This window comes from Bos grunniens, chromosome 11, assembly GCF_055505025.1.
Source record: "Bos grunniens cultivar Pamir isolate PY7600 chromosome 11, Bosgru_T2T1.0, whole genome shotgun sequence".
Taxonomy (NCBI): Eukaryota; Metazoa; Chordata; class Mammalia; order Artiodactyla; family Bovidae; genus Bos; species Bos grunniens.
Genome location: NC_141175.1, coordinates 92731058 through 92747595, shown reverse-complemented (window position 1 = coordinate 92747595; position 16538 = coordinate 92731058). Strand labels below are relative to the sequence as shown.

Sequence of the window (16538 nt, the reverse complement as noted above, 5' to 3'; positions counted from 1 at the left end):
TTATCGATATGATCATGAGACAAGGAGTACACCAATATAGTGGAAATTGAGGAGAGCAATTTCCTCAATAGTGGAAATTGAGCAAGAGAGAAAATGGAAAGAAACAGGCTAACTCACTGAACACACTGAGTTCCAGGTTGTAAAATTTGGTGTTTATTTTGATAACAGTGGAGAGCCAATATAATTTTAGAAAGAGTGACATTAAGATTAGGGTATTTGTAGTTGTTCCTCTACTATCAGAATGGCATCAGAAATAGACGTCTGCCTTTTAGAAACCTTATTGATTGTCTTAACCTGAAACTTAAAGTAACTGAAATAATTTTAAATGAGCTAGAAGTTAGAAGATATTCAAGAATACCAGTAGTAAGCAGAATTTATCTTTGGGACCAAAATATCCCACTCATAATTCTTTAAGAATAAAGTATGTTTATTAACATTAACATTTAGTAACATCTCAGATTAAAATAGCATATTGTTCCTTTTCAGCTGAATTGACTTAGCAGAGCCTTAGGTTATTCACATACACTGATCTTTATTTGGGTATCAAAATTGGTAATACCTTTTTCTTGATGCTTTATTTTTACATTTTAAAGTATATCTTTAACTTTTTATTGTGTAAACTTTCAAACATGCAGAAAAGTAGAGAGAATATCATGAAGTCCCCATGTAGCCGTAACTTGGCCTCCACAGTTACCAGCATTTTGCTGTTTTTGTTGTGCCACATTTCTAGCACTCAGCCTATTTTCTGCCTTTGCTGAGTCTCAACATAATGCAACTAATGACATGTCAAACTTAAAGAAATGGAATATATCATTTTATAGCTACCGAGATGTTTCTAAATGTATTTGCCTGTAGGCAAATCATACTTCTGCTTGCATTGGATCTGAAACTTCACATTTTTTATCTGTTAACTCCCATTTCCTCTGTTGTCTGTGAAAAGCCAGTGTTTGAGTCAAATTGGCCAACTTTAATGAGATAGAAATGCCTCATTATGGTATAGTGGTATAGTGATTGTGGCCTTTACCATCTAGGAAAATGTTTTGTTAAAGTTGAAATCCAAATATTTAAGTGCATGGCACTTAGTAGTCAAGTTACTGTGTATGACCCATTGAAAATTGTGAAGGATATTTTTTTCTCTAGAAACAATTACTTTACCTTTGTAATAACAAAGATCTTCAGTTTATTTTTCTTGGGTTTTCTTTCTTATACATCCATGAGTTTCTTCAAATGTACTATTGTTTTATATTTGAAAACTTAGATTGAGAAGTATAGTAAGGACCCATCTTTGCCTTTTTCCAAATACCATTTATTGAATAACCCATACTTTCTCCTACTGATGTTGGATACTACCTTAATTTCAGGCTAATTTCCTATATGTGGTTGAGCGCTCCTTTATGATAAGGCTTTCTTACACTGTTTCCTGAGCTTGAGTGGCAAATCCCTCAGTGCTCACCACTGCCGTGTTCTTTATCTGCTAGTACCGTACTGCATACTAGCAGGGACCACGGAAGCTAGATAGATGTCACATACTTTGAATGCCTAAGAGAGAAACTCAGAGGTTTGATTCTAGTAATACTTGCCAAACCTTTCATATATAAAGCTTTAATTAGGTGAATGGTATAATATCTTGGAAATTAGAGCTACTTGGAAACTGCTTTTCCGGTTCAAAATTGCCTAGGCAATCTATTTTACAGCAGAGGTTTTGGTCCTGAGCTAAAACTCCTAGATTTGAATTCCTGCTCAGATGTTACTAGCACTATGTACTTCAGTTCAGTTCAGTCGCTCAGTCGTGTCCGACTCTTTGCGACCCCATGAATCGCAGCACACCAGGCCTCCCTGTCCATCACCAACTCCCGGAGTTCACTCAAACCCACGTCCATCTAGTCAGTGATGCCATCCAGCCATCTCATCCTCTGTCGTCCCCTTCTCCTCCTGCCCACAATGCCTCCCAGCATCAGAGTCTTTTCCAGTGAGTCAACTCTTTGCATGAGGTGGCCAAAGGACTGGAGTTTCAGCTTTAGCATCATTCCTTCCAAAGAACACCCAGGGCTGATCTCCCTCAGAATGGACTGGTTGGATCTCCTTGCAGTCCAAGGGATTCTCAAGTGTCTTCTCCAACACCACAGTTCAAAAGCATCAATTCTTCGGTGCTCAGCTTTCTTCACAGTCCAACTCTCACATCCATACATGACCACTGGAAAAACCATAGCCTTGACTAGACGGACCTTTGTTGGTAAAGTGATGTCTCTGCTTTTGAATATGCTATCTAGGTTGGTCATAACTTTTCTTCCAAGGAGTAAGCATCTTTTAATTTCATGGCTGCAGTCACCATCTGCAGTGATTTTGGAGCCCAAAAAAATGAAGTCTGACACTGTTTCCAAGGTTTCCCCATCTATTTCCCATGAAGTGATGGGACCAGATGCCATGATCTTCATTTTCTGAATGTTGAATTTTAAGTGTACTTAGTTTACTAAAAATTATTTCCACCACATAGGTTATTGTGAATCTTAAATAGACAAATACATGTAAGGTGTCTAGAATAATTGCTTGTCGTGTATCAAGCATTCAAGAAATGTTAGTTGTGATTTACTGTATCACAGGAGTGCAGAAGCTTAGGTACTTAAATGCTGATTTGTATACTTTTTGTTTACTTTAAAGGGGACAATTCATCTCTTTAGAAAACCACAAAGATCTTTTTTTGGCAAGTTATTACAGGAATTTAGACTTGTAGCAGCTGATCGAAGGGTAAGTTATTTTTATTTCTTAATCCTAATTTTATTTATTGTATCAACAATATTATAAAGTTGAAAAAGGTAATTTTTAAGACAAATATAAATCACTCTCAATTCATCACAGTGTTTTTATTTTTTTTGTTGGATAAGTAATTTGTTAATGTAAAATCACAGCACTTTAGTATACAGTTGTTATGCCTGGGAGGAAACTCAGCTTTTATTAGTTTTTTTTCTGATTTTAAAGAGTTTTGAAGAAAAATTGTTTGGTGATTGCCTTATGTTGTTAGTTTTTTCACAAATTAAGTGGATGTGGTCTGAAGCCACGTTTTCTCATTTTGTATGTAAGGCAGAAAACAAGTTTTTTCATTAAGTTAAACTTTGAGACTATAAAGAAATAATCGGTACCCATTTTGGTCACCAATGTAGACTTTCTAGTTATTATTCTGTTTTCATTGTTCTCATTACTGTCTCATTTATACTGTAAGTTCCTTGAGGGTAGTGACTATGTGTCTCTTGCTCACATTTTTAATAAAAGTATAAAATAAAATTTTAAATAATGCTAGCTTTATGTAACATAATAAGCAGAAGCAATAATATTGACCATGTCTTGTGATACTAAAGACTTCTTTGTTTTTTACCCTTTTATCTCCTGTTTATAAAACCTTGGGATATAATCAGAAGCCAGTAATTCTAGTATTTGGAAATATTCTCACCTCTAGATGTTAAAGTTCAAGAGCCAAGGGTAGGAAATTAACTCACCTACTTATGTATCTAGTCCATTTAGGATGCTCTCTTGAGAACAGACAGTTATGATGTTGATGGAAAACAACTCTATTGCAGAAGTAAGCAGGGAGTTCTTTAAGCACACTTCAGTGAAACACCGTACACCACAGAATAGGTAGTAGGAGCAAAACTGATACGGGAGCACCTGGATTATACAGACAACCTGTATCATAATTTAAATCTGAAGAGATCCACCTGGCTCATCGCTATTCATTACTTCTCCTGTCTTAGTTCTTAGTGATTGCATATTTCATATGAAAGATCCTTACCTCTCAATTCCTCACCACAAATCTTGTCCTGTGTTCCTCTCAACTGCCCACTCCTATGATCATACCATGCTGCTGCTGCTGTTCAGCTACTAAGTCATGTCCGACACTTTTGTGACCCTGTGAAGCCTACTATATGCCTATGTCCAAGAAATTTCCCAGGCAAAAATACTGGAGTGGATTGCCATTTCCTTCTCCAGGAAATCTTCCTGACTCAGGGATCAAACCCACGAGTCCTGCTTGGCAGGCAGATTCTTTACCACTGAGCCACCAAGGAAGCCTGATCATGCCATACACTTTATCATTCACAATAACTATCTTCCCATTGTCTCAGTTACAAGCATTTTACTCATCAGTCACCGTCTCTTGTCTTTCCAGTCCCCTTCTCTTACCAGGACCTCCAGTTCATTGACTCTGCTGTGTTTTCACTGTTTTTTCACGTCTCTTATTGTCAATTGCTTGCTTATCAATTTAGATTATCTGGTCCATCATTTTCATTTTCTTGCACATGCCTTCAACCCCTTTGTTTCCATCTTCTGTCTATCATACTTTATTGGCAAATCCTCAACTTTATTAAGTCCACTCTACTCTGCACCCCATGCAAGCAACTGAGTGTAGCCTTAAACACAAAACCGTACTGACTGGTCTTACTTTGTTTTTGTTTTTTATTTTTTTTGCCACGCCATGCCACATGTGGGATCTTAGTTCCCCAACCAGAGATTGAACCTGTGCCCTCTTCAGTGGGAGCACAGAGTCTTAACCACTGGTCCACCAGGGAAGCCCCTGGTCTCACTTTAAATTCATGATCAAGTATGCCATTTGCACTGCCCATACTGTATCTTCCTAGTTTATTCAATTTCCCACGTTCTTAAGTGACATTTTCTTTCACTTCTATCCTCGAACTCCCCAAAACTTGTTCATCCTCACTCTAACCTGTTGGGTCTGGCTTCCTGTTTCTCTGAGGGAAAAGAAGCAATCAGGAGAAAACTTCTGCACCTTGTCATTAGCACATCTGCCGGCACTCTGCCTTCCCTCCCATTTCTTTGAATGAACTGTCTGATCTGGTCCATAAGGCCCATCCCTCCATTGTTGCCTTACTCAGAGCCAGGGTTCCTAGAACCATTCCTTCTTCTCTTGCATTGTTGTTCCTTCTTTAATCTTTCTCCTTCTCACATCATAATTACATGCCATAAATACCACTCTCAGCTGCTGCTTCCTTTCTCTGCTTGCTTTTGAAGCAAAACTATTTAGAGTTGTCTTTACTCTCTTTGTTCAGTTTCTCTTCTCACTGTTTCTGTTAAGCAAAACCAGTCTAACTCTGGTCCCCACTTATCCACAGAAACTGCTTTTACAAGTACCTGATAACCTCTGTGTTGCCAAAAGCAATGGTCATCCTCATTTCCCATCTTATTTGGCCTTCAATGGCATTTGAATCAGTCTTCCTCCTTAAAGCATTTTATTCACTTGGACTCTGAACTGCCACCCTTGATTTTCCTCCTACTTACTTGAAAGCGTGAAAGTATTAGTCACTCAGTCATGTCCGACTCTTTGTGACCCCATGGACTGTAGCCTGCCAGGCTCCTCTATCCATGGGATTCCCTAAGCAAGAATACTGGAGTGGGTTGCTGTGCTCTCCTCCAGGGGATCTTCCTGACCCAGGGTTCGAATCCACATCTCTTACGTCTCCTGCATTGGCAGGTGGGTTCTTTACCACTAGTGCCACCTGGGGGGGCCCACTTACTTCTTAGTCTTTATTTTTTAGTCTCCTTTGTTACTCGCCTCCCATCTTTCTGACTTCTGAGTTTGGAGTGCCCAGGACTTAGAGAACTCTGGCCTCTCTTGTTTGCCTCATTCTGTCTTGGTGAGACTTTCACTACCATATGCTGATGACCCCGTATTTATATCTCAGCCTCTACCTTCTTCCCTACCTCCAATTCCTATATATAATGGCCTTCTCAACATTTTCACCCAAATATCTAATAGCCATCTCAAATTTAGTAAGATCAAACCCGAACTTTGATTTTCTATCACTTCTTCACCAAATGGCTCAGGCCAGAAACCTTGGAGTCACCTTTACCCCTCTCTTTCCTTCACTCCTCACAGCTGTTTTATAAGTAATTGCCAGCTCTGTCCTCGTAGTAGGACAGAAGCTGACTCTTCTAACAGCCACCTTCAAAGCTCCCATCATTCCCCACATGGTTTATTGCAAGCACATTCTAATGGTCTTCCTACTTCCATCCATGCCCCTGTGCAGCATATTCCAGGTTGAGAAGCTGAATGAGCTTTTTAAAATGAAAGCTAAGTCACTGCTCCATCTCATCTGGAATACATCCCAGTTCTTTTCCTGGCGTACATGACACTGCTTAATGTAGCCCCAGACTCCTCTCACCTCTCCTGTCTAGCTGTCCTCAGCCCCTCTTTTATCTCACTGTGGTTTCCGTTTTCTCTCTGAGATGTCTGGATGCTTAGCATCTTCACCTCTTTCAGATTTCTGGGCACATGTCAGCTTATCAGAGAGTTCTTTTCTGACCACCCTATCTAGATGAGCAGCTCTTTAGTATCTTCCATTACTGTGTTCTTACTATGCTTTATTTTTTCTTTCTAGCACTTACCACCACCTGACTTCCTATATTTGCTTCTTGTCTGTCACCCCACCTGGATTACAAGGTCCATGTTTCATTCACTGCTGTATCTCCAGTGCCTCAAATGCTATCTGTTACAAAATAGATACTCAAATGTTTGATTAACAGCTTGATTTGGCATGAGAACGGCATGTATTACATGCTTTATCTGCCTTTTCTGACTGTTACTGAATCCCTGTCCTGACTAGGCCCCTTGTCCAGTCATGTCCTCATTGGGCATACAGTCCCTCGTCCTGTTAACCTGTCGTATCAGTTCTCAAGTTTCTAACATCCCCATGTCACCTGCTCTTCTGGTTTTGCTCCTCCTTGAGGAGGAAATTCGAGAATGGTGTCTCCCATAAATTTATGCTGGGAATTATTGTTCTTCTTTTTGATGCTTCAGTAACGTATTCACCATAACAGCTATTGTGAAGATTTTTTCTGTATTTAAGTGTCCAGTCCTACTTTACCATATGCCTTAGTTTTAGGAAATGGCTTGTTTCTTCCTTAGATTTATAACCTGTTACCTCTGTGCTCCATGACTGTCACTTCTTTCTGCCTTATGATTTCTGTCTCTTGAGTTACCTTCTTATCTTTCTCACTTCTGGTGGTGGTCTTCCTTTCTAGACCTACAGCTTTCATCTGTATTATAAAACCATCCTATCCCATACCTTTCCCATACCTTATTTGACCTTATCTATTTAAATATATAAATATAAATTATATGTTTAAACTTAACATTTCCAAATAACAACCTTTCCACTATTTCATCTATACTTTGAAACAAGTGTTGGTCTCCCTATGTAGGGATTGGAGCAGAACAAAGTAAAAAACACTTCACTTGATCTCGTCTTCCTTCATTTTTAGAATGCAATTCTTCCTTCCTCTGACTAAATCCAAGCTGTTTCAGATCAGTTCAGTCGCTCAGTCGTGTCCGACTCTTTGAGACCCCATGAATCGCAGCATGCCAGGCCTCCCGGTCCATCACCATCTCCTGGAATTCATTCAAACTCATGTCCATTGAGTCGGTGATGCCATCCAGCCATCTCATCCTCTGTCGTCCCCTTCTCCTCCTGCCCACAATCCCTCCCAGCATCAGAGTCTTTTCCAATGAGTCAACTCTTCGCATGAGGTGGCCAAAGTACTGGAGTTTCAGCTTTAGTATCATTCCCTCCAAAGAAATCCCAGGGCTGATCTCCTTCAGAATGGACTGGTTGGATCTCCTTGCAGTCCAAGGGACTCTGACGAGTCTTCTCCAACACCACAGTTCAAAAGCATCAATTCTTCGGTGCTCAGCTTTCTTCACAGTCCAACTCTCACATCCATACATGACCACTGGAAAAACCATAGCTGTTTCAAGGTATATCTCAAATCCTCCCTTTTCTATGAACTTCTAAACTGTGGTAATCTCCTTTTTTTAGCAGTCCTGTTTCTTATGACCTATTTGGTAAATAACCAAGCATTGTTCTGTTTTTGGTGGGTGGATGGGCAGGGTGACTTTATTTTGATGTAATTGCAAGCTTATAGAAAAGTTTTCAGATTAGTGTAACGAATTCCCTTATACCCTTTATTCAGATGCATCAGTTGCTTTATATTTTGCCCCATTTGTTTTATCATTGTCTCCATATATATGTTTATAGAGTCAAAATTATATTCAAATGTCATCTTATTTTCTCAACTATTTGAGAATTTATATGTCAGAATTTATTTTCTCTTGAATAATTCCCCTTCTCGAATTTTTTTAGGTTTATATATTGTGATAATAACTTGGTTGATGAATTTTTGGGGAAGTTTTAGAAACTGTAACCCTTCAGTTTTTTAAAACAGGTTGTGCTTATTCCTTTGAATATTAGAGTATGAATCCTCAAACTTGAGTGGACCCAAAGAAGTTTATCGGTGTTGTACAAGTAAGAATGATTTTCCTTTTCACAGTCCTGGAAGATACTGCTCTTTGGTGCAATAAACTTAACATGTACTGGCTTCCTGCTAATGTGGTGCAGTTCCACTAATAGTATAGGTATGTCACTGTTCTTATTTTTATAGTTAATTATTAATTTCACTTTTATTGTTTTCATCTTAAATAAAGGTATGTCTTCCTTAACATGGAATATATTATTCTGAAATACAACTTGAAAGATTTAAATGAGGGAATCTATTCCAAAAGTACCTTGTTATATTCTGTTTTGGCCCTGTCGCTTGGCATGTGGGATATTAATTCCCCAACCAGGGATTGATCCCCTGCTCCCTGCAGTGGCAGTGCAGAGTCTTAACCACTAGACTGCCAGGGAAGTCCCTCAAAAGTACCTTGTAAACTATAAAATTTGGTTCAATTGTTAGGCATTATTTAAAATGAGCTTTTTCAAAAGATTTAAATCTATTTGAAAAACGGAGGTTTCTTTTTATTTTTTAATTGAGGTATAGTTGATTTATGTTATTAGTTTCAGGTGTACAGCATAGTGATTCAGTATTTTTATAGATTATACTCCACTCAAAATTACTATAGGGACTTCCCTTGGTGAGGAAGCTATAGATTAATACATTTGTTTGTTTTATTTTTTAGATTTCATATATAAGTGATACCATATAGTATTTGTCTTTCTCTGGCTTATTTCCCCAAGCAGAATATACTCTAGGGGTTATCCGTGTTGCTGCAAATGGCAGATGCACTCCTTTTTATGGATGAGTAATCCTCCTTCCTGCCTCTGTGTCTGTTGATGGCCCCTTGGGTTGCGTCCATGTCTTGGCTGCTGTAACTAGTGCTGCTGTGAACACTGGGTGCATGTATCTTTGTGAGGTATTTTTAGTGATAGATTAGTTCTTCAATTTATGTAGTGTATAAATAAGATTTTGAGGTTTATTGAGTTTTTCTTAGAAGGTAAAACCTCTTAATATCTTTCTTGTGTTTTTAAAAACCTCTTATATTTTTATGTACCATTATTTGTTGTATTTCCTAACCATGGATTCAGTAACATTTTAATCAGTCTTTCTGTTGTTTTGCAGCTTTAACTGCCTATACTTACCTGACCATTTTTGATCTTTTTAGGTAAGTTTTAAAAACTCTCCTTAATGTTTTAAAGCTTATATAGAATTTGTCAATCAACTATACTTCATTTAAAAAAAAAAAAGAAAGAGATGTCCAGAAAACTTCCCCGTTGTTTTACTTCTGACCTTAATTTGTGGTTACATGGGTGGTTTTTTTTTTCTATTTGTTAAAATGTACATATGTGCTTCATGCACATTTCTGTATAAATGTCCTATTTGGAATAAAACAGTAAAAATAAAAGAAGAGTTTATTGCACTGAATTTATGAAATTTTCTTTAATTAAAGGAAAGTAATCTGTGAAATTGGAGAAGGAAATGGAAACCCACTCCAGTGTTCTTGCCTGGAGAATCCCAGGGACAGGGAAGCCTGGTGGGCTGCCGTCTATGGGGTCGCACAAAGTTGGACACAGCTGAAGCAACTTAGCAATAGTAGCAGCAATCTGTGAAATAAGTAAAATTATCAACATGGATCATGTATACAAATAAAAACAATTAGAAGATATGCTGGAAGAAGATATCCCATTTACATAGCAACAGAAAAATACCCAGATGTTAGGTCAGTTGCCTACCTATAGATGAGTCAGCTATAGGTTCCTGCTAGGGAGCAGGAACATGTAAGAGCATACCAGTTCCCACTGGAACTGTGTAGATGGGAAAAGAAATGAGGGGTTAATAACTGCAAAGCAAGTATGTGATTGTGAGATTGAGAGACAACCTGTCGGCTCCTGCTTTTGGGGACCTTTCTTATTTCCAGTGTGTGTGTGCTTAGTCACTCAGTGGTGTCCGACTCTTTGAGACCCATGGACTGTAGCCTGCCAGGCTCCTCTGTTCATGGGATTCTCCAGGCAAGAATACTGGAGTGGGTTACCATGTCCTTCTCCAGAGGATCTTCCCAACCCAGAGATAAAACCCAGGTCTCCCGCATTGTAGGCAGATTCTTTACCGTCGGAGCCACCAGGGAAGTCCCATGTTTCCAATAAAGATTACAAAGTGCTTGGACAATGATGTCTCCAATATCTGTGCCATAGGTGTGTTATAGGATGTCTTTTCATCAGTCACATAACTAAATCTTCTTGATGGATCTAAAACAGATAGTTGTTACCTGAATTTCACACTGTAGTAAATTGTCTTAGAGTGAATTTCCACTATACCTGGAAAGCAACCATAACTTTACCTCATCTAGAATATTGTCAAGGTGTTATTAATATTTAGTTTAACTTTTAACATAGATTAAATAAAGTTTATCAAAGTTGAAATGTTTATGCCTGCTACTACTACTAAGTCACTTCAGTCGTGTCCGACTCTGTGTGACCCCATGGACTGCAGCTTACCAGGCTTCTCCGTCCATGGGATTCTCCAGGCAAGAACACTGGAGTGGGTTGCCATTTCCTTCTCCAGTTTATGCCTAGAACCAAGTAAATATTCTTAATTATTACTATGTTATTTTTTGCAGGCTCAGTTATGGAAACCATTTAGGGTGGATAACTTACTGAGTAGAGAAAATATGAGTTTAAAGTATTCTATTTAACTGTCTTAATGGTATATCATAACTTCTTCTGTTTCTCCCCATGTTAAAACTCACATGTTAGGGTGTTTATTGTGATTAGATTATAAATCATTAGAATAATTTGTTGTTAGCCTGTGAACACTGTTACTTTTAACAACTTAGGTATTCTGAAAACCAAATTTCTTTTTGTATGTCTTCTAGCTCTTGTTCTAATGCTGTATTTATTTGCCTTTTTACTTAGTTTGATAACTTGTTTAGTAAGTTACTGGGTGATGATGAGGAAACCTAGCCCTGCCTATTCATTTGGGTAAGTTCAATTTACTTTATTTTCTGCTAACTTATTGCTATTAAAATTAGTAGTTAAACTACTAAAGAGCTAGCTTGAATATTTGTAGAAAATAAGTATTGCCTGTTTAGTGTGATAATGATAAATAGTAAAATTAGATTTTAAAAAGCATCTTCTAAGAGGATTCTAGATAAGAAACATAGATGATTAAATTTAAATCATATTACAGTAAAATGTTCACATTAGGTTCTTTGCTATTTTACAAAACAAATCTTAACATAAAATGTTCATTTTAAGGTCTTTGGTAATTTCTTATTTCAGTTAGAGAAAGTACAAAGGATTTTTGTGTATGTATCTTCTAGATGTTAAAGTAAGTGGGATACACTTTAACGTTAATGCAGTGGTAGAGGTATATTTTTCCCATAAGACTAGATTTGTGATAGCAACAAACTGACAAAGATTTTGAGATTTCTGTGTCTATAGTTTAGAAATTGCTGAAAGCTGGAAAATAATCTTTTACATCAGAGGATTTTTTTTTAATATTTATTCATTTATTTCACTGGGCCAAGTCCTAGTTGTAGTATGTGGGATCTAGTTTCCTGACCAGGGATCGAACTCAGGGCACCTGCATTGGGGGTGCAGAGTCTTAGCCACTGAACTACCAGGGAAGTCCCGGATGTTTTTATTATATTAGGAAAAGAAATGAATTCCTTTCAGATTCAAGGAAAGAACTAGAAAGAAAAATTTAACCTTGGTGAAGAAACTCTTGAACCAAACTTAAACTTTCTTTTCCATACCATTCATTGGGATTATATTCTTTTGAACAAAATCAGGTTTTATTTACTTAAATAATAAGACAGAGTGAACATGAAATTTTAATGCAAAATGAAAATATTTGTGTGTCACTGAAATTTAATAGAGTTGGACTGTTACTATGATAACCATTTGTAGAGTACATATCTGTATATGGAAATCTTAACTCTTGAGTCAGGCTTTTGGTGGTGACAGAAATCCAATTCAAACTAATTTGGTGGGAAAATGATAATATACCTGTGTGGGAAGACTGAGGTAAGCTGGCACAGGGACACTCAGGACATTGTCTTTCTCTTACCTCAGTGGCCTGCTTTTCTCTGCATGTCAGGTTCGGTTTCTCAGACCATTTTTCTCCACTCTGCTGGAATGATAACTTCTAGCAAGACTTGGAACCTTCTCACCTTCCTCCTAGACAGGAAAGGACTCTTCCCCAGCTCTTGTTCTGAAAATTAATGAGAAAGAGCTGTTGGTTTTTCCGCCTTGGTATAGATGTTAGTCTTTTTAGTTCAGCTCCTGTGGCCAGGATACAAGGTTTAATAAAGACATGACAGCTCCCATTTTGGTCTCATTGCTTAGAGAATAGGAAACGAGAGAGCAATTAAATATAATTACAGTCAGTTGCATGGCTTGAAGTATCATCTATATCTGATAATTCCAAAATTCAGTTCTGTAGCACTGAGATTTATCTCATGTCAGTGTTCCCTTCATGCCAACTTCACATGGGTGCCTAATTGATGTCTTAAATTCAAGCTAAATTTCCTGTTTTGTTTTCTTTCCCCAACATCTGTTCCTCTGTAGTTTTTCCCATCTTAGTAAATACACAGCCACTTAGTTGCTCAGGCAAAATCCTCGATTATTCTCTCATCACCCATATTTATCCATCAGGAGGTTATGTCAGGATAACTTACAAACACATCCAGAATCTGCCTCCACCCCCATTTCTATCTCCAGTACTACCATCCTAACCAAGCTACCTTCATTTCTTGCCTTCAGCAACATCCTGCATCCTAATCCTAACTAGTCTGCATACTTCGCTTTTCCCAACCCTTGGAGTCCATTCTTTGTGTAGCAACCAGTGTTTGTTTGTTTTTTTTAAGCCTAAATCATGCTATCATTCTACTCCTTAAAACCATCCAGTTGTTTCCTATCACATTGAGAGTAAAATCCTGACTCCTTTCCCTTGTTTATAAAGGCTGTGTATGACTTAGACCCAACCTACTTCTTTTCAAGTTACCACTGTCATGCACTCTGTCTTTGTGTCTATAATTTGAATATAACTTATTCTTGCTTTAGGATCTTTATACAGACTATTCTCTCTCCTTGAGATGCTCTTCACCTGATTCTTTCAAGATAAGCCCAGTTTTGTTATTCCAGTCTTAATATTACCAAGTGCTAATATCATTAAGTGACTGGGCGCAGTCTACAATGAATTCTGAAATAGATCACCTAGTTAGTCTTTTGTCACATCAGACTGGACTTCCCTGGTGGCTCAGACGGTAAAAATTCTGCCTGCAATGCAGGACACCCAGGTTCATTCCCTAGGTTGGGAAGATCCCCTAGAAAAGGGAATGGCAAGCCACTCCCAGTCTTCTTGCCTGGAGAATTCCATGGACAGAGGAGCCTGGCAGGCTGCAACCCAGTCCATGGGGTTGCAGACAGTCGGACACGACTGAGTGACTAACATTACACACCAGACTACTATAATTCTCTGTATAGAACTTATCAGTTATTTGTTTTTTTGTCTCCCCCTTTAAATATAAATTTGGTAGCATGGACTGTTATCTTATTCTTTTCTTATATCCTTGTACAGTTTGATGAATTTTAACAGATAAATATACTTGTATAACTACTATCTGGATCATGATATAAACCATTATAAGTTCCCCCAAAGCCTCCATTCATGACTTAAGGTTGAGTCAAATGCCGAGAAAAGTAACCAGTATTCTGATTGCTGTCATTTCAGATTATTATTGCCAGTTTTGAAATCATATAAATGGGATTGTAATATGTATCATCATATAGCAGTAATTCATTCTTGTTCTTTGCTCTAATATTCCAATATGCCAATATACGTTTATATGTTCAACTATTGAAAGAAATTTAGATAATTTTTACCTTTTTGTTATTATGAATAAAACTACATATGCTCATTTTGTACTTTTCTTTTGGTATACATGTGTGCTCATTTATGTTGGGCATATGTCTTTGAGTGAAATTACTGTCATAGGACTTGCATATATTTGTCATTAGAAGATAGGATAATTCCAAGCAGTTCTCCAGAGTGGTTTTGCATTTCTACTGGCAGTATACATTTCTACTGGCAGTATATCTGAGTTCTAGTTGCTTCAGGTCCTTACCAACTGTTGGTATTGCCTTTTTTTTAAAAGCCATTCTAGGATGTGCAGTGGTATCTCATTGTAGGTTTAAGTTATTTTCTTGATGAGTATTTGAGCACTTTTTCTTATGTTTATTAGCCATTCAGATTACCTCTTTTCTGAAATGCTTGTTAAAGTGTTTTATCCATTTTTATATTGGGTTGCTTATTTTTTCTTATTGATCCATAGGAGTTCTTTCTCTTTCATTCTCTTAAAGCTATCTTCTGATGCATGGAATGTTTTTAATTTCAATGATAAATTCAGTTGATCAGTCTTTTCCTTTATGGTTAGTACTTTCTGTGTACTTGTCAAGAAATCTTGGCCCAAGATCATGAGATACTCTTCGCTGTCATTAGGAGTTTTACAATTTGACCTTTCACATATAGGCTTAACAATCAAACTAGAATTTGCTTTTTGTATATGGTTTGAAGTAGAGGTCAAGGCACATTGGTTTCTATACAGCTATTCAATTTGATAAAACATTAATTGAATCAAGTTTCTTCTTTTTTATTGCTTTTATGTGCTACTTTTTCATTAATCAAGTAACTGTATATGTTGGTCTGTTTCTAGATTCTCCTTTCTCTTCAAAGTGTATTTGTCTGTCTTTGCATCGGTTCTGTACTGTGTTAATTACTGTAGTTTGAAATCTTGCAGTGGAATACTGTAGTGGAAATCTTCCTACTTTGTTCTTTAGACCTTTGCTTTCCTTCACCTTTTGCATTTCTATGTGCACTTTAGTATCAACTTATCAATATCTACAGATAACATTGCTGCATTTACATACTGTTTTTTCCATACCCTCCTATAACCCACTTTTCTTCATTTATTTCCTTTCATGTCAGTAAATACATTTGTTATATTTTTAGTAATACATAATGGTCTTTTGTTGATTCCAACATTTTTCCATTACCAATAGCAACATGATGTATGTCCTTAATTATTTTATTATTTCCTGAATTTTGTACCTCCTGGAATTAAACCAGCTGATTTGAGGAGAAAAAAAGTAATGTGATGAACATCCTTAATTATTTATTATCTTTTCTGAACATAATTATTTCCTTGAGAAATTTTAGTGTACGTACATACTACAAATGTTGAATGCCATTAAACTGTGTATAGTGGTAAAAACCAAGATAAATAAGACAGCAGTCCATGGCCTCCAGCTGATAGTTTAGGGATAATAAGACATATTCAATTAACTGCAATTATATGTAAATGTGACAGGCAGTATCAGTTCAGTTCAGTCACTCAGTCGTGTCTGACTCTTTGTGACTCCATGAACCGCAGCACCCCAGGCCTTCCTGTCCATCACCAACTCCCGGAGTCACCCAAACCCATGTCCATTGAATTGGTGATGTCATCCAACCATCTCATCCTCTGTCGTCCCCTTCTCCTTCTGCCGTCAATCTTTCCCAGCATCAGGGTCTTTTCAAATGAGTCAGCTGTTCTCATCAGGTGGCCAAAGTATTGGAGTTCCAGCTTCAACATCAGTTCTTCAAATGAACACCCAGGACTGATCTCCTTTAGGATGGACTAGTTAGATCTCCTTGCAGTCTAAGGGACTCTCAAGAGTCTTCTCCAGCACCACAGTTCAAAAGCATCAATTCTTTGATGCTCAGCTTTCTTCACAGTCCAACTCTCACATCCATACATGACCACAGGAAAAACCATAGCCTTGACTAGACGGACCTTTGTTGGCAAAGTAATGTCTCTGCTTTTGCATATGCTATCTAGGTTGGTCATAACTTTCCTTCCAAGGAGTAAGCGTCTTTTAATTTCATGGCTGCAATCACCATCTGCAGTGATTTTGGAGCCCAGAAAAATAAAGTCTGACACTGTTTCCACTGTTTCCCCATCTGTTTCCCATGAAGTGATGAGACTGGATGCCATGATCTTAGTTTTCTTAATGTTGAGCTTTAAGTCAACTTTTTCACTCTCCTCTTTATCGTAGTGATTAAAGTCATGAACACTAGAGCCAGAGTGTCTGAGTTTGGAAATCTGACTCCTCCACTTGCTAGCTATATGACTCTAAACAGTTACTCTTACTTTTGGGCTTCAAGATCCTTATCTCTTACTTATTTATTTTTTTAAAGAGGGATAGAATGACCCCTCA

The 16538-nt window shown here is 37.6% G+C and overlaps 1 protein-coding gene across 10 annotated transcripts in view; it reads left to right on the top strand.

Moving 5' to 3' along the window:
- Positions 1 to 16538, top strand: part of SLC30A6 (solute carrier family 30 member 6) — a 48943-nt gene that overhangs the window by 2245 nt on the left and 30160 nt on the right. For 4 of the 10 annotated variants that reach the window (XR_015137262.1, XM_086327533.1, XM_086327538.1 and 1 more), the window contains exons 2-5: positions 2659 to 2745; positions 8335 to 8419; positions 9403 to 9445; positions 11193 to 11258. Coding sequence is in view for 6 of the 10 variants with exons in the window: in XM_086327533.1 (XP_086183659.1) it covers positions 2659 to 2745; positions 8335 to 8419; positions 9403 to 9445; positions 11193 to 11258 (281 nt within the window). In the remaining 4 variants the exon portion in view is untranslated. Of the gene's footprint in view, positions 1 to 1699; positions 1706 to 2658; positions 2746 to 8255; positions 8420 to 9402; positions 9446 to 11192; positions 11259 to 16538 lie in introns of all 10 variants that reach the window. The other 6 variants (XM_086327534.1, XM_086327539.1, XM_086327540.1 and 3 more) reach the window with 4 other exon arrangements.